Source organism: Aplosporella prunicola (assembly GCF_010093885.1).
Source record: "Aplosporella prunicola CBS 121167 unplaced genomic scaffold K452scaffold_7, whole genome shotgun sequence".
Taxonomy (NCBI): domain Eukaryota; kingdom Fungi; phylum Ascomycota; class Dothideomycetes; order Botryosphaeriales; family Aplosporellaceae; genus Aplosporella; species Aplosporella prunicola.
The window spans coordinates 151,486-168,790 of NW_022983535.1; the positions used below are offsets into that span (position 1 = coordinate 151,486).

Consider the following 17,305-nt stretch of genomic DNA (forward strand, 5'->3'; position numbering starts at 1 on the left):
TGCATCTCTCGAGTCTGAAAGATGCTCGATGTGACCGTAGTCTAAGATACGGAGGCCAACCTCGAAAATCCTCGGTGACTTCTTGCGGTCCAATTGGCAACGGGTAGTGATGATATTGACCTGGGAGGGCCGGGTGCTGCCACCACCCGTTTTCATCATACTCCCACCCCAACTTACACTGATGATCGACATCTTCAGTTCTTCTCCATTTGACATAGTCGTTACTGATATGCCGCTCTTCTCCTACCGGTCCATATTGCGTCCAGTCGACCAGGGGGCGTACTTCAATCCAGGTAGGTGATGTAATTTCGGTGTCCGAATCTATGCCGATACCTCCTTGCCAACCCATCCATGACCATGAAGGAAGGTAGTTTGATTCCTTTCCAACACTACTATGCCGTCTTCGAAAGCGTGTGCCAGGTCTCCATAACAGACCGATGTCAAAATAGCACACCGGCAGCCCATAGCAGAAACCCCCTGGATAGTAAGGTCGCAGAACTTCTTCAAACCCAGCAAATGCATTTCGTGTATCGTCGTCGAAAGTGAGATTTCGTCTGTTGTAGTTTGCAACCGAATTTGTCCATTCTTTTAGATCTGGTATCATAGAGATTTTCGTTTTCAATACCACCTTTGAATTCACAGGCTCCGTGACGTATTCATCACGGTGATCCTGTGAACAATCATAGGAGACTGTGTTCTTCCCGAAAACCAATTGTCTTTTAGATAGCTTTTCCTCTTGAAATGTCCATCCCCGTGTACTCCATACCGAATCATGGGATGGATTTACTTCGGAATGAACCAAAAGCATTGGACAACCAGGGAAATCCAAGACATGTTGTTTAGGATAATTTCGAGGCTTTGAGCCATTCCCCACACCTGGGAGCCCAAATCCCGCATTTGAGCCACCAGCATCCACTATCGTGCAGTATGCCTGACTGTATATGGATCCCATAGCATCAATGTGCTTTTTTTTGTTTTCTTCGTCGTCTTGCACAATGCACAAGCGGTCAACCCAAAGAAATTGGCATCCAAGTTTCCGAACAAGGCGTATTGAGTCTTTGATAGTCTCCGGTATCATGGTGTCTTCCATTTCTGTTTTCAAGGAGCCTGCTTTCTTTAAAATCTCGAGGTTGCCCTTTCTTGTTTCGAGAGTGTGCCCTAGATAGCCCCAAACATAGGAGAGGGCGAAGTAGTCCACATCTATCGATCCTTCGACAAGGCATTCTTGTTGTACGTCTATAAGCAGTATTCTCAAAGGATTGCTTATAGTTAACCATTCAGGACGACCAGTGCAATGTCCGCGGTGATGTTTGTCGCAGTATTTCAGCCAATGAAGCAGTGTGTCTGTTCGGATCCATTCAGTGTCAAGGATTACCCCCCGGCGGTCATCAAGTCTTTGATATTCCATTGGAACCATATGGAAATAATGGAAAATAGAACCCGAATCTTCGACATAAAACCAGTTAGAATTAAATCTAACCTGCCATTCGGATTTGAAAGGAGGGTTGAATTGGGTTATTGCTTCAGCAATTGTCTGACAAATGCGACAATCGACCTTTGATTGCAATTCCCCTATTGTGCCAATTCGTATCTCCGTCGTAATATGGAATTTGGTGACTTCCGAGAGTTTGCAACATGTTTTACACATATTTTCTTGGAGAGAAGTAACTTCTTCTACAGCCATGGTGCGCAGGCTAGATTTGGATTCACGAAGATATTCTTCTCCGGAATCATCGCTTCCATGATCTCTGCCGGGGGTATCATTGAAACCGGTGGCTTTTGGGCCTTCTTCCGACGATTCAATGTGATCGTTTTGGTGCGTATGCGTATATGAAATCGCAAGGGTAAGGTGAATCGCAAATTCGCTCCAACAACCCTTTTTCTTTAATATTGGTCCTTCGGGGGAAATGACTTTGTTGTCAGGCGCTTCAGTGGTTCCAAGATCACTAAGGGCTGGTATTGGCTGCTCGACAGTATCCGGCAAAACCCTGCTTTTCGTGTTATTTGCGGGGCCAGGGGATTGTGTGAAAACATCCTGTCGGTCCATCTGGCTGAAAGCTTTGATATGGGGTAATTTTGTTGTTGATTGTGCACTCGGATGTCGGATGTGTGGGCTGTCTCTCTCTGCTCCTCAATTATGGGTGGCCACCGACCTTTTGACAGTAGACTGAAGCGCTCACGTGCCTGACATGCATCAGCGATATTGTCTACGTGTGAGGTCGTGAGTGGGTCAGTTCAGCCTTTCCGCTAGCCTTCCTGTCAACCTTCTTGTTCGCCGATTAACGAGCGCTTGTTGGCATAGGCTTTTTAGGCTTGGGCCCTCAATTAAACATTTTAGGCAAAACGAGCCCTGAAAAAGATACATCAGGCTAACCCCTGTACCTACCTAATCCCAAAATGGCAGCCGGGTATCCACCATCGCCTCACAGAAACACAACACTCCCAAAACATACCCACATCTCCGCCAGCACCCCAAGCCCGCTAACGCACGCATACACACAAGCAACCAAATTAACCACTGATTCCTCCGTATAGCGTAGATACACGAAGTGACTCAAATATAAGCTTGTTACGGTGTGCGAGGTGTTGTATATTCATTATATAAGTCTTTCTCTCTCCCTCCCTCCATACCATCCCCACGCGCCCCTCCGCCCCCTACACCACCACACGCCCAAACAACCCCACACAAACCCAAGCCCAATCTCACATCCAATGCCTTCACCTCAACCTCACCTCCACCCCCAACCCCAACTCCACACAAAACACCACCACACCTCAAAACACCACAGCGACGCACTTCCTCTTTCTCCCCTCACCCTCTCCCCTCTCTTACCCATCTTACCCCGTCTCACCTCACCCACAAGGGGCAGCGGCACCAGGACAAGAGGAAGGCTTCCAGAAAGAGAAATAACGCGTTCAAGCACTCACTGATCAAGTATGTAAGGGACCGCAGTTCCTGTTCTTCTCTCACTCCAAAAGAGACGAGAACAAGATAGGTGATAAAGATGCAAAGAAAGTGTGTGTATGTAAGAGAGTGGGAGTGGTAGACAGTAGCCAGTCAGGCAGGCAAGCAGTGCCAGACAGCGACATGCACTCAAAACTCATCAAAGAAGAAGAGTAAAAACAACCACAAGAAGAACAAGAAGCATGAATAACCTAACCTAACCTAACCGATCCGGCATAGACATAGTATATCGTCATCATCACACGCGCAGCATCGCGTCCGTTTTTCAAACAACCATCCATCCATCCATCCATCCCCACCTCCAACTCAGCTCTTCACAAACGCATCAACGACCATCTACCTGCCCATGCGAATAACGCCCGCCGCAATCAGCTTCTGCACATTGCTCCTGATCATCGGGTTCTTCATGTGCTCCTGCAGGGCCGCGGGATCGCCCTTCGCCTGCTGCAGAATGCTCTGCATGACAGGGTCCTGGAGGATGGCGACGATGTCCGGGTCGCGCTGAATGCGCTCCATAGTCTGTTCCTCGGTCTCGCCCTCGCGGGCCGAGAACTGCGCCTGCAGCGCCTTCTGCTGCTGCTGCTCGATTTCGCGCGCGTTCTTGCCGCCCTCGTCGTGCGCCGACGCTTCCGTGCACACGTCAAGGCACTTGTTGTACTCGCGCATCGCGAACAGCGCTTGCGCCTTTCGCAGGTACGCCCGGATGAACTTGGGGTCGCGCTTGATGGCCTCGTCGCAGTCTTGCACCGCCGACGGGAAGCCCAGCAGCTTGATGAAGCACGCGGCGCGGTTGCTGTAGCCGCGCGGGTCCGTGGGCGCCCGCTTGATCATCTCGCTGTACGCATCCACGGCCGCGGGCCAGTCCGCCTCCTTGAACTTGGCGTTGCCCAGCTCGCGCGCCTCTTCAGCCTTTTCGGGGCTGATGTATGCGTCCTTCTCGGCCTTAGTCTTGGCCTTCTCAGCAGCGCGCAACTTGGTGAGGATGTCGGGGGTGCGGTGCTCCGTGAGCGAACGCTGGTAGTTGTCGATGGCCGAGGCGAGGTCGCCCTTCTTCTCGTAAGCGGTACCCATGCGGCCGAAAGCCCTGGCGTTCATGTTAGCAGCGGCGCAAAGGTTTTTGTAGGAAAGAAAACACATACTTGGCAATGAGCTTGAAGTCCGCAAGGACCTCACGGCCGTGCTCGACAGCCTTCTTGCAGGCGTCAATGCAAGCATCGTAGTCGCCCTTCTCAAAGTTGGCAGCACCCAGGTTCGTCAGGTAGGTGATATCCTGGTAGAGCTCCCACGCCTTGGTGTAATGCTCAATGGCCTCATCAAACTGCCTCTTCTTGTAGAACTGCGTACCCAGCGCCTTCTCCTCGTCTGCCTTGGCCTTGGCCGCCTTCTTCGCAGCAGCCTCCTCGTCTTCCGGCTCCGGCTCCGGCTCCGGCTCCGGCGCCTTCTTGGGCTCTTCCGCGGGCTTGGCGTCGGGCATGGAAACGTCCTCCTCGGCCTCCTGCGCCCTGGGCGCCTCTGCGCCGCCCTGCTCGCCTGACGCACCGAACTGCATGTCGATGCCCAGCAGCACACTCATGACCTGCAGGAAGCGGGGGTCCTGCATCTCAAGACCAATGTTGTTGGGGTTGTTCTTGATGTTCTGGAGCTTGCTCATGAACTCGTGGTCACCCAGCAGTCCCGACGTCTTGGGGTTTGAGGCGAGCTTCTGAATGAGGTTGGGGTCGTTGAACATCTGACCCAGGCCACCAGAGGGGTCGCCACCGGCATTTGAAGTCTCGGCATCAATGGCGCGTCTGACAGAGTCGAGGCCAGACTTGGCTTGCGCGTTGTTGGGGTCAATCTTCAGCGCCTCCTCGTAGGCATCCATGGAGCCAACTGTCGGTGCGTGTCAGCGCAATTCTCTCGCGTGCGATATAACCTGCGCGGGTACATACTCAAGTCGCCGGTTCCGTGAAGGGCAGCACCCTTACGACCCCAGCCCTTCGACCAGTCGGGCTTGACCTCAGTCGTCTTGACGGCATCGTTGAGGGCATTGTTGAAGTCCTTGAGCGAAGCGTAGCAGCCGGAGCGGTTCGAGTAAAGGACGTGATTTGAAGGGTCGATCTCGATAGCCTGGGAGAACTTCTCACTGCCTTGTCGTCAGTTGTTGCGCCTGCTGGAAGAGATGGGGTGTTTTACATTGCCTCAGTGAACTTCTTCTCGGCGAAGAGCTTGTTGCCCTCTGCCTTGAGAGCGTCGGCCATTGTGCGTAAGGATGAGGGGATATGGAGGGATATAAAGAGTAGGAGGAAAGCGTACGGCGATGGTTGAGGTACGTCAGAGTCAGTGGGTGGTGAGAGAGCTCTTCGGAGTTTATGTCTTTGGCCTTGTGCCCTCCGCTTTCCAGCCACTAGCGACCTGGAAAGCTCTAGAAGCCACTCCAGCTCCATGACTCGCAGTGCCCCACCACGCCTCCTCCGCCCGAGTCATGCGTGACATCCCGTCGATCATCAATCTTCGTATTAAACCAACGCCTGCTTAACAATAAAGGTATACCTAAAGCCCCGTCTTCCCCCTGTCAGTGTCCTCAAAACGAGCCAACGAAACACCGCAAAACGCCTCTCCCGCGGGGAGAAAATACAAAAGGCCTCCAGCGCCATCATTAGCAACCGAATAGCATCCCCGTCTCTGTCTCTGTCACACTCACAACTCCCATTCCTCCACTCTTCGACGCCTCCGCCTTCGCCGCCCCGCGTACCGTTCTCCCTCGCTGGCCACCTCAAAGACGTCTTGCTCGCTGCGCCATCGCTCGAGGGCACGCTGGCCGCGCCACCAGTCAATCCATTTTCCTCTACGATTTGGCTCGTCGGGGCTGCTGGTGCGGGCCATGTTAATGTCAAGGCAGCCAACGAGGGGTTCAGCAGCGGGTCAGTATTGGAGGGTAAGGGGGTAAGACAGAAAAAGCAAACGCCGATAGAGAGGAGACAGAACGAAATGTGAAAGGAAAAGGAGAGGAGGAAGGGGAATAGCAAAGAAAACAAAAACTCAATACCGCTCGTCCTTCCACCCCGCACCGCCTACAGGCGCTCCACCTGGTCCCAAGCTGAAATCGACCGGGTACCTCCGCCCGCCGACGCCCTGCATGCCATCAGGGCCGAGGTAGCGAGCGCGCTCTCTCGAGCTACCTCTGCTGCTCAGGCCTCCAGTCGCGGAACCAAACGCCCAGCGCTCACGGTCGTTATCCAAGCCCATTGGTGCCATGCGCGGGCTGGCGTTGGCGCTTGCGCTGCCGCTAGGCGCGCGTGACCTTGAAGCATAGCGCATGCTGCTCGCTCGCGCGGGCATGGCGGCGCGCTCTGGGGTGGTGGTGCTGTAGCTGCCGCGAGGGGGGTACGAGGGACGCCGGCTACGTGTGTTTGCGGCACTTGGTGCGGCGGTAGTAGTCGCCGCAGTCGCGGCAGATGGAGACGTGCTGCTGTCGTAGTAGGTCCGTGTGACGTAGGGCCCACCGGGGGGTTGCAGATGTGCGACCTGCGTGGCGAACAGCGGTTCCTTGCTTGGCCCAAAGCCGTTGAGCGCGCTAAGGTTGGTGCCGGAGTGGGTTTTGATGGGCGGCGGTGTGGGAGGCTGCGGAGGTACTGAAAGTTTGTCGCGCTGCTGCTGTGAGAAGTTATCTCGTGTGTTCGGACGTGTCGATTCGCGGTGGCTGTCTGCTCGCTCCCTCTGTGCGCGCTCACGCTCGCGCTCGCGTTTCCGTTCTCTATCGCTCGTCTCAAGCGGGCTTCGACGCTCGTGGGGTTTCTCGCGACTTTCCGCCATCCGACTGGGAGGGTCAGAATGCCGTTCTCTCGGCAGCGGAGGGCTCGGAGCAACGTGGGCGGCGTACGAAGGGCGAGGCTGGTCTGTCGCGGCAGGGCCAGCGTAGCCTTGCTGCTGACTATGCCTTCGGCCATAGGTGTAATCGTTGAAAGACGGAAAGTACTCTCGTGGGCTGGGGGATGGAGAGTGCGAGCGGCGATGATGAAGTGGGACATGGTTTGCGTAACCCCCGCGATGGGAGAAGCGGGGCTCTGGAGGGCGGCCGTCGCGCTCTGGGCCTCCGCGCTCTGGATAGTTTTTGGGGCGTGGGACTTTCATGCGGGGTGGCGAGCCCGAGTCTGTTTCCGACTCGCTATCGAAAGAACGACTGCTGCCTGGCTCCAGCCCGGCTTGAGCACGTCTGGAGCCGGTTTGGGCACGGTTGGAGTGGCCACTAGAGCCCCCCGATCCTCCATGTGCGTGTCTTCGGTGAATTCCTGGGGACAGGTGCTCGACTTCCTCGCCGCTGTAGTCATATTCTCCTGCTGCATCCTCTGAATACCCACCGCTGGCATGCCTATCTGTCAGGCTGCCCCGTCTTTCTTTGCCTCGGCCCCATGGCGGCCAGATCCTGCCAATCGTGCTTGCTACTTGCCTTCCCCGATCCGACACGGACTCTCGCGAGTTCGGTGGGATCCGGCTGTAGCGACGGACAACCCTGGGCCTTGTACCTCCCCTGCGGTACAACGGGTCACGAAAATACTCAGCCGCGCCGGCGTGGTCGTCCATCGACTCCTCGGATAAGTCGCTCGAGATGCGATCTCTGGGATGTCGTTTCCTTCCGGCAGGCGGAGGCCGCAAGCCGGGACCAGGGCCGGGGCTGTTACTGCGGCCTTGATCAGCGGCATGCTCGTGCTGGTGCTGCTCTTCCTGCCCCTCTTCCATTTCTTTTCTCAGCCGCTCTGATACTTCCTGGTACCACCTTTCCATCTTCTCGTCCGGCTTGTCTGGGAAGGCTTCCTTCGGCAAAAGCTTGGGGAATACGCCCTTCGTCCCAGGGTCCACAATGTCGAAGCGCTCCACTGCATTCTGCAAAAAGGGAACATGTTCATCTGGGCCTAGCAGGAGCTGTATCGTCTGCCAGGTAACGAAACCCTTGGGCTTCAGGGCAGGGATGGCGGGGCTGTCGAAGCCCTTGCTCTCGGGCGCGGGCTGGAGAGAATGCAGGCAGCCGAGATTCTTGTAAATGAAAGCAAGATCGGGCGCCTGCGTCTTGAGGAAGAGGATGTCATAGTCACCGCCGACGGCCTTGTAGAAAGCGGCCAGCTGGGCGGGCGTGATATCGGCGCAGTCGGGAGTTGGCGGGAAGTGGGCGGTCTACGGTGGAGCTCGGGTCAGCGCGCGCGCGGACGTGGGGTGAAGCTGAAAGACAGGTACAGACCACATAGTTTGCAATGCCGTCGAGCAGCCTATTCAGCAGGTCGGAGCCGCGATTATCTTCCTTGAACAGGTATCCCCAAAACTGCAGCGCTTCCCTGGAGGCAGCGTCCGGGGGGGTCATGATGCGCGCCGCGGTCGTCGCAGCGGTGCGCAACGGGCGGCGTCATGTATGTAAGTAAGTAGGATTGCCGCTCACGATGATGTCGTCGCACTGCAGGCGCGGCGCGGGCAGAGGTCGGATCACCGGTCGGTCGTGGGTGCGCCAGCCTTGTTATAGGTGCGCATGCTCCCTCGTTCCTGTCCTGCTTGCCGACGTGCGTCGCGCCCAACCATTCACGCCGAGCCACGAACAAGCACAGCTGACATGAACGGCACAGCCGCACCCTCGCACTCGTTGCCTAAGCATGCCCGCTCCGCGCCGGATGACGCTGCCTGCTTTTTTCCCCTGGTCATCACCATCTCCCCATGTGAGGGGCGCCATAACAGCCGGTTCTGGGCAACGTAGTGTCATCATTCTATATTAAATCTCACGTAGTACCGCTTGCCGTGCCCACCCGTCCCCGACGTGCATCCATGCTTCATTTCCACGCGTCTGCAGCCTTGCCAGCCGCCTAGTGCTCCAGCAGCCTCAAGCTACCCTGCACGACAACGTTCTCCAGGATCGATCCGGGAGGAACGTCGATCGTGCTGCCCTCCGTCGCCACAATGATAACCGTGCCCTTCAGCGTCACGCCGCGGCCCAGGTTGACCGCACCCGTAATGGTCAGGTGGTCAAGCTCGACAATCTTGGGGATGCTGGGGATGCGAGCCTGGAAGCTCGACACCTTCTTGAAGTCCGAGCCGAGCTTGATCAGGGGAGCGGGGCCGAAGCGGTTGGGGTCCATGACGAGCTGGCCGTGCTGCAGAGTATACAGATCCGACTTGACGAGCATCAGGTCAGAGCACGTCTTGACGGGCAAGAAACGCCTCCTGGGAACGTTGACACCGTGGGCGTTGTTGAAGTGGCGGATGGCAGCACCGACCGCCGTCTCGAGCTGGATGACCGACAGGTCGGCCTCGCCCTTCTTGTCGGCAGGGATGGACTTGCCGTTGGGGATGATCTCCATGGCCAGCTCATTGTTCTCGACAACGCGCTTGATGGCCTTGAGGTTCATCCAGATGTTGTTGGTGTTGAAGTACTTGAACTTCTTGATCGACTTGAACTCGTTGACGTGCTCCTTGGGCACCTGCGCGATTTCAAGCAGACGGACGGAACCCTCGTAGTCGATGATGGTACCACCCTTGACATCGGCCTTGGTCTTGTCCGTCAGCTCCATGATGTACTCGGACTTGGTGTCAACCATGTGCTGCAGGATGCGGAGGTCAACGACGGCACCCAGGTTGTCGGCGTTTGACAGGAAGATGATCTCGATGCCGCGGTCAATCAGCTTGTCGAGAATGCCCGAGTTGTACAGCGACTCGAAGACGTCACCGTGACCGGGGGGGTACCAGTCGGAGATCTGCGAGTCAACAGACTTGGGCGCGGGCAGAAGAGAGTCCTTCAGCACACGGGGGTACTTGGACTGGTTGAAGGTCATAATGTCAATGTTGTGACCCTCGTACTTCTTGATGATGTTGGCGGTGTCCGAGTCCGTGTTGAACGAGTTCATCAGGACGAAGGGAACGTTGACGTTGTACGTCCTGTTCAGGTACTCGATCTGGCGGACAGACAGGTCCAGGAAGGACATGCCGTCACGGACCTCGATAACGGACTTAGGACCAACGCAACCCATGGAGGTACCAAGACCACCGTTGAGCTTGACAACGGCGAGCTTGTTCAGGTACTCGACCGACTCGCTGTTGGCAAGGTCGGCGTAGTTGACGACCTGCTCGGGCTTGGGGGGAGCGATGCGGGACCACTCGATGGCGTTGCCCTTCGCCTTGTCATTCAGGTACCTGCGGAACAGAGCGAAGAAGTTGTCCATCTCAGTCTCGAACCTCTAGAGTTGTTGTCAGCGCCCGCATTCGTAGATTTCCGGCGTCGGTTGTCCATACCTGCTTCTCAGCGGGGTCCTTGACGGTGTCGCACAGCTGGTTGAGGGCATTGCGCATCTGCGATGCAGCAACGGAAGTGGAGGTGTTCTCGAAAGCCTTGTTTTTGATGTCAGCATTGTTGTGGTTGATAGTGGTCGCCATGGTCGCCAGCAGCAAGTCCAGTCCAATACAATAGGCAAACTCTAAACTAGAGTATTATCAAGATTAGGGTGTAGGCAGCCTTGGGTATATGGATCCCAGGGCCCAGTTATGAGACCTTAAAGTTAAGGTTAAGGGGCAGAATCCAGGAGCTTTCCACGTCGCAGGTGGGGCGTCGATGCTCGCCATCTATCAGGGGGGCTTCCGGACAGCATTCGACGATGGTGTATGAGGTCCGTTCCTAAGCTTGAACCCCTCCATAACACCATGCCATCAACTGTCCCGATCACCCCCTGACCTGCAGTGTACTCCGTGCAAATGTTGACCATAGCGTTTGATCGGAGGGGTTGACGGCAATCGTCGCACCGTACTGAAGGTGGTGTTGGACCGGTGTATTCTGGCGATGGAATACTCGCGAATCGACCAACGGTCGGTGGCGAGCAGCTGTTGTGCTTCTGGTCCCTCACAGCCAAGTGGAACCCAGGACTGCGGCCGCTCGATGGCTTCAAATCCCAATAACCACCACGCAACTTGCTTGTCGGTGGCCAATGGCCTCGGGATGGACTGGACTGGACTGCTGCTGGTGCGGCCGGGGGGCAAGCTACGGGAGAGCACTTACCATATGCGACTGGGTCTTGCCATGGTGACGGCTGGCGAAGTCGTCGGCGGCGTTGCCAGGCTTCAGGTGGGTGGGGAGCGCGGAGGCCATTTTGATGGATGAAAGTGATGGGTGTTGGGAGAAAGTCTGGGGGGGAGACGCGATAAAAGTCAGTTGTCGTAGCTCAGGAGGGAATGACGAAATGGGGGTGAGGGGAGCGGCGTTGGCGGGACTTACAACAAAGCGAGAGATATGCAGATGGAAAGCCGATTGAGGAAAGATTCTCGGGCTTCCAATGCGAGGCGATTAAACGGGATGCAAGAAGAAGAGGGATGCAGGCAAGAGTCAGAGACCGGACTGAGGGGAAAGCTTGCCAGATGTACTTGTAGGGAGGGCACGACAGAAGCTTTGGCCGCAAAGCAAGTCCATGGCCGAATCCGTAGCGAGCGCCCAACACCAACTCGTCGGCTTGCGGAAGCTAGCATATTCGACTCCACTGCACGCGGCCCCGACCAGACCTGACGGCGGTGGCGTCGCGCGAGGGGTTGCAGGCTGCAGGCTAGAGTCCTGTGTACCTATCGCCGTCCACTCACCCTCGATGGCCGCGCCGCCGACGCAACACGCGCGCGCACCGTTGGCATGCCCGCTGCGGAGAAAACTCTTCCAGCCACACACCCTGCGCTTCGTACCACCTGTCACAGATAGAGGCTCTGAGTAGTCGTCGGCATCGATGCTCGATGCCGTCGGAAATGAGCGACGCCACACCCCCGAGACCCCCGATTGACTCGTGGCTTGCACGTTGCTGCCAAGCTGCCCTGCCCTCAGCACGTGGAGGGGCCTTCGTGTGACTCTGGAGCTCGAGCGGGAGATCTGCAATTAACGCTTCCGCATCAAGGTGGCGCGGCCGTCGAGCGTGCGACCCGGCGCCGTCGGAGCCGTCAACATCGGGGATCACGGCTGTCCCGAGGCATGGGATCCTCGTCCATGTGTAGAGACATGTATGATGAGTATTGACACTTTTGCGGAGACTATTTTTATTGTGCCACTATTCATAGCTTGCCGCAGCTTGGACGCGGGCGCTTCCTTGCACTAACAGCTCACTACCCATCCCCTTAAACCCGCGCTCGTGCAAAAGACACGTACGGACAACAGCCTCCGTGTTCCCGGCCAGTGTTCGAGACCCCTTCCCCTATTTTACGAGCTGTTGGACTCCTGATGCACCGCCTCTGTGGGCGCTTTCGTTGACTTTGTATGGCCGTAAGCTTCTTATTCCCCTGGGCAGTTGCAGGAGTTCATGGTTGAGGCCTGTTAAGGGGCAATACGGTCGTCTCCGACCCGACATATGGTTACGGACATTGAAGCCTGCAAGAGATGCCGACCGTGGGGTACGAAAACGCGTCAAGGCCGGCGCTTATTTGAATCTTGCATCTTCGTGCGCGGTGCTCGTCTTCTTCGAAAACATTGGTCTTAGTTGTGCTAGGAATCGCCTCAGGCGCTGTGAAGGGAGATGGTTGCCAGGGTCATGGGTCCTTGAAGCTGGTACCTTTTCGTCGTATCCTACTCTTTCACGATCGTTCGTATAGGCTCTCACTCAACAGGTGCATAGATAATATACATCGATAGGCCGCCATGCTCCCGAGAAGATTACTTCAAACTTCTGAACGCCTTCTGACAAACAGGATGACTCGCTATCCTTGCTCTTGGAAGCTCCTGGCAACTGGTTCGGCGGTCGTAAGCATAGTGGGGCATAGCTCTTTGCTGCCATTTAGGCAGTCCATTGACAGCTTCGAGAACATTCTGTGTTGTAGAAAATTAGTTGGACCATAAGGAATTGGTAAATTCTACCTCTCCTCTTGCCCCTACAAACAAACACAATAGGTCGCGGTATAAGAGTACTTCGTACCCTGTACTCCCCTGCCGGCAGTTTTACTCTGCCGATGACATAATCACGCGCTACTGACAGATGGCTCGAGCGTCCACGACCGCCTTCAATCGTTCGTTCGCCGACCATGCATGCAAGCCACGACAAACCCCAGGTCAGCACCAGGCTGTAGACTCAGCACGCCGCGAGATAGATTCAATGCCGACATCCGCGTTATCACACTCATAGGTTACTTTTCGCGCCCGGTGTTACCGCAATGGCTTTCCAGGGGGCTCTCGAACTGCCGGCGGAAGCAAACCCGCTAACTGAGGGTATCCTTTTTCACGTGCTCCGCTCTGCATCGTCAAGTGATCCACAGCAAGTCCAGACTGGAACGAAGCAGCTTCAAAAATGGCAAACAGAGAAGGGATTTTACCCTATGCTGCAGGTAGGCCTTCTATCTCATGATTTCACTCCATTTTTGCCGCATATTTTCTTCGACGTCTCTTTTTATCTTTCCGCTCCGCCGTCTCTTTGAAACCTTATTCAAATCACTGGAGCTTGAACGTGCAGCAATCGTAAAACTTCAGCTATGCTAAGGTTTAACAGGCTGCCTTTATAGACAAGTCTCTCCCCCTCGAGGTCCGCTATTTAGCAATCATCCAACTCAAGAATGGTATCGACAAATATTGGCGTAAGACGGCTATGAAGTAAGTACTGCAAACCACCAAAAGCCATTATATTATCTGACATATGGGCAGTGCGGTCAGCAAGGAGGATAAAGCAATTATCCGTTCGAGACTGCTCGAAAGCGGCGTAAGCGAAGTGGACCAAAGGCTCGCCCTGCAAAATGCTCTAGTGATTGCAAAGATTGTCCGATTTGAGTACCCTTCTGATTGGCCCGATGTCATCAACCAAGTTCTCGAGCTTCTGCGCAATTCAACCTCACCTACTGCAAACCGCCTGTACCTCCCTCGGACTCTTCTGATTCTCCTTCACATTGTCAAGGATTTGGCGACTGGTCGTCTTATCAGGCTGCGCTCGAACCTTCAATCGATTTCTCCCGAAGTATTCCGCGTCCTTGGTCATATTTACATGGAAAAGGCGCAGCAGTGGCAAGCATGGCTGCATAATGGAGGCGATAATGAAGGCGGAGCAATCGAAAGCATGGAACAAAGCCTCCTTTCAATCAAAATAATACGCCGTCTGCTAATTGTGGGTTTTGAATTCCCAAACCGGGAGAGCGACATACAGCAATTCTGGGCCATTGTACGGAACCAGCTAGGAGAATTCCTCACTTTCGCCACGCAGTCGATTCCCGAGCATTTGAAGCTTCTTGTCGAGAAACATCTTATGCAGCTTTCTAAGCTTCATCTTGAGATGGCCAAAACCCATCCAGCTGCCTTTGTACTGCTTCCAGACTCACTCAGTCTTGTCAAGGCTTACTGGGGCTTGGTAGTCAAGTTTGGAGAAGACTTTGGCACTTCTCTCCCTTCTTCCGGGAAAATCGGAACAGATGGCGATGCGGATGATGAAGTGAAGACCATCATGGAACGCCTTAGTCTCAAGGGACTGCTATTGATCCGCGCTTGCATTAAGATGGTCTTCAACCCGGCCCAGACGTTCAAATACCGTCACGAACAGGAAAAACAAGAGGTATGTGTGGACAAACTTCCTGCGACACATTCAAGCATTCTAACAATTGTTACAGAAAACCGAAGCCACGCAGCTTGTCAAGCAGCAATTGCTTCAAGAGGATTTTATCCGGGAAATGATGGAAACTGCGGTCACCCGTTATTTCGTCTACCAGTCCAGCGACTTGCGCCAATGGGAAGAAGAACCAGACGAGTGGGAGAGGCGCGAAGACATGGAAGGAGACGACTTTGAGTTCTCTGTTAGGTCCTGCGCAGAGAAGCTCTTCCTGGACCTTTCCATTAACTTCAAAGATCTGCTTGTTCAACCGCTGCTCAACGTCTTCTATTCCGTCGCCTCGCCAGACAACGAGAATGTTCTTTTCAAGGACTCGGTTTATACGTCCGTTGGTCTGGCTGCCCCGGTTCTTCACGAACACCTCGACTTCGACGCCTTCATCCGCTCAACGCTGGTTGTGGAGGTCCAGAAGCAACAACAGGGCTATAACCTTCTTCGCCGCCGCATTGCCATCTTGCTCGGTCAGTGGATAACGATAAAGGTCTCGGAGGAAAGCAGACCTCTCGTCTATCAGATCTTCCAACACCTATTGAACAAGGACGACCCACTCAATGACCACGTCGTTCGAGTGACTGCTGGTAGACAGTTCAGAAATATCGCCGATGACTGGGAGTTCCAGGTCGAATCTTTCTTGCCATACGCACCCGACATCCTGTCACGCTTGATGGCATTGATTGAAGAGGTAGAGCTGACCGAAACGAAGATGGCGTTACTAAACACCATTAGCGTCATTGTTGAGAGGCTCGAGCATCATGTATGATCCAAAATTCACATTTATGGCGAGTTTGCTAACATCTACAGATCACGCCCTATGCCAACAGCATTGTCTCTTTATTACCGCCTTTATGGGATCAATCTGGGGAGGAGCATCTCATGAAACAAGCCATTCTCACCATGCTCGCTCGCATCATCAACGCTATGAAGGCCGACTCTCTGCCATATCACTCGCTAGTCATACCTATCATTAAGGGAACTCTCGAGCCCGGATCCGAGACACAACTGTATCTGCTGGAGGATGCTCTAGAACTCTGGCATTCCATTCTCGTTCAGACACCAGCACCAGCATCTCAGGACATACTCTCTCTGGCCCCGTACCTTATTTCGACCTTGGAGCTTGGTACTGACAGTCTCCGCAAGACATTGGAAATTGCCGACACATATCTGATCCTTGCTCCGGCTGAGATGTGTTCAGATGCTCTTCGAACTCAGCTTTTGCAGTCCCTTGGTAAGTCACGCCGAGATTGTCCGCTCGAAACATAATACTAACGCCCCGTTCAGCATCTCTTTTGGGTCAACTCAGGGCTGAAGCTAACGGCCTGGTTACGCACCTTGTGGAGACATTTGTCAGAACCGCCGAACTCCTCGGTGGAGAGCAGGCAGTAGAGATTCTGACGGGCGACATGATCCACACCGGCTTCTTCGGCAATCTCCTTGACGGCCTGAAGGGCGCCTGGGAAGCCCACCAGAAGACCGGACCAAATGCTAGAGAGTCTGCTGTAGACGGTCTCGTTGAAACCGACTATTTCACTGTCATCGCGCGGATGTGTCTCGCCTCACCGAGCATCTTGCTCTCAGCTCTCGAAGCGGTGCAGACCGGCACTGACGCCAACGACATGCAGGATCCCGAAGAGTCGCTCGATGGCCGCATGAAGTGGCTGCTTGAGGAATGGTTCGACCACTTCGAGAACATCGCCGCGCCTGTCAGCAAGAAGCTCATGTGCTTGGCTCTCACGAAACTGCTGGAGACAGGCAAAGGCTGGATCCTGATCAAGCTCCAAGACCTCATGACCATGTGGACGGACCTCATCATCGAGCTGACAGACGGACAAGAAGACACGAGCGTCGAGTAAGTACTCCCTCTTCACCTTTCGCAAGTACCTTAGCACGATCGAACATTGACATCCCTGCTCCAGCTGCCTCGTCTGGCACCAAGACACGCCCCAGGTCTCGGGCCCCGAGCCCCCGGACGACGTCCGCCGCCGCAACCTCATCTACTCTGACCCCGTGCACACGGTCAACATCCTGCAGTTCGTGCGCGAGCACCTGGCGCAAGCGATTGCGGTATGCGGCGGCGAGGAACGCTTCCGCGATGAGTGGCTGGTCAACGTGGACAAGGAGGTTGTGCAAGCGTTTGGCAAGCTGGGCATCATGTAGAGTAGGGAGTGAGGAACTGGAGAGATATGAGCGAGAGAGAGGATTGCAGAGTTAGCATGGCGGAGAGCCGAAATAGACTTGATTTGTCTGCAGGGGTTGTTCTGGCGAAAGTGTGCCTATGTTTGAGGTTTGCCATGCTCCGTGGTGTTTCGCTGGACAATCACGTTAGTATAAACACGTCTCTACAGAGATGCTCAAGAAATAAACTCAAAACTGCAGTTCTACAACTAATGGTACACGGATAAAGCATCGTCATTCCCTCACAAAAATTTTCGACTTCAGCTCCATAGCCGTCAGTATGCCACTCAAGTTTCACCACTACTTTCACTCAACCGACGCACCGGTGTACTCGCCCTTCATGATCACCACCGCAGATGCTATGACGAGAGGGCTAGCCAGTCAGAGGAGCCCTTCTTACCGTGCCACGTCGACCTCACGTATTACTCTCCACGACACCAGGAATGTGGAACTTTTATTGCGAAGGATTCTTACAATATCTACTGCTGTACGGGTCTTACATGACGGTCTTACATGACGCACTCCCTGAGCCGGCCCAGACCACTCCCCGACGCTGCTTTATGAATACCTCCTCTTTCCAGCACTCCACAACCAGTCAACTCCTGATGGGCAT

The 17,305-nt window shown here is 54.8% G+C and overlaps 5 protein-coding genes across 5 annotated transcripts; 2 read left to right on the plus strand and 3 right to left on the minus strand.

The window, feature by feature from the left end:
* Positions 1–334: 334 nt before the first annotated feature.
* On the minus strand, positions 335–1,408 carry K452DRAFT_223982 (uncharacterized protein; the record flags this gene model as incomplete). Its single annotated transcript, XM_033536660.1, has 1 exon — positions 335–1,408. A coding segment is annotated over one exon (1,074 nt), but the record flags the coding sequence as incomplete, so codon positions are not given.
* A 6,021-nt stretch (positions 1,409–7,429) lies between these two features.
* Positions 7,430–8,300, minus strand: K452DRAFT_223731 (uncharacterized protein; the record flags this gene model as incomplete). Its single annotated transcript, XM_033536643.1, has 3 exons — positions 7,430–7,560; positions 7,609–8,116; positions 8,181–8,300. Coding segments are annotated over 3 exons (759 nt in total), but the record flags the coding sequence as incomplete, so codon positions are not given.
* A 53-nt stretch (positions 8,301–8,353) lies between these two features.
* On the plus strand, positions 8,354–8,737 carry K452DRAFT_151274 (uncharacterized protein). Its single transcript, XM_033535534.1, has one exon. The coding sequence runs from the start codon at positions 8,463–8,465 to the stop codon at positions 8,682–8,684; it is 222 nt and encodes a 73-aa protein (XP_033399710.1). The 5' UTR covers positions 8,354–8,462; the 3' UTR covers positions 8,685–8,737.
* Positions 8,738–8,790: 53 nt separating this feature from the next.
* On the minus strand, positions 8,791–11,060 carry K452DRAFT_296266 (uncharacterized protein; the record flags this gene model as incomplete). Its single annotated transcript, XM_033541898.1, has 3 exons — positions 8,791–10,158; positions 10,214–10,309; positions 10,971–11,060. The coding sequence occupies 3 exons, from the start codon at positions 11,058–11,060 to the stop codon at positions 8,791–8,793; spliced, it is 1,554 nt and encodes a 517-aa protein (XP_033399711.1).
* A 1,910-nt stretch (positions 11,061–12,970) lies between these two features.
* K452DRAFT_267079 (uncharacterized protein) lies at positions 12,971–16,839 on the plus strand. The gene is made up of 7 exons (XM_033538828.1): positions 12,971–13,258; positions 13,420–13,520; positions 13,572–14,466; positions 14,522–15,274; positions 15,322–15,745; positions 15,799–16,366; positions 16,434–16,839. Exons 1-7 carry the CDS (start codon positions 13,088–13,090, stop codon positions 16,672–16,674), a joined length of 3,153 nt encoding a protein of 1,050 aa, XP_033399712.1. The 5' UTR covers positions 12,971–13,087; the 3' UTR covers positions 16,675–16,839.
* The last annotated feature ends 466 nt before the right edge of the window (positions 16,840–17,305 follow it).

Excerpts from the sequence above, each read along its gene's own strand:
- K452DRAFT_151274 (XM_033535534.1), top strand. The coding sequence starts at position 8,463 with ATGCTCCCTCGTTCCTGTCCTGCTTGCCGACGTGCGTCGCGCCCAACC.
- K452DRAFT_267079 (XM_033538828.1), top strand. The coding sequence starts at position 13,088 with ATGGCTTTCCAGGGGGCTCTCGAACTGCCGGCGGAAGCAAACCCGCTA. Across the intron at positions 15,275-15,321 it reads TTGAGAGGCTCGAGCATCAT|ATCACGCCCTATGCCAACAG; the intron begins GTATGATCCAAA and ends TAACATCTACAG. Across the intron at positions 15,746-15,798 it reads TCAGCTTTTGCAGTCCCTTG|CATCTCTTTTGGGTCAACTC; the intron begins GTAAGTCACGCC and ends CGCCCCGTTCAG.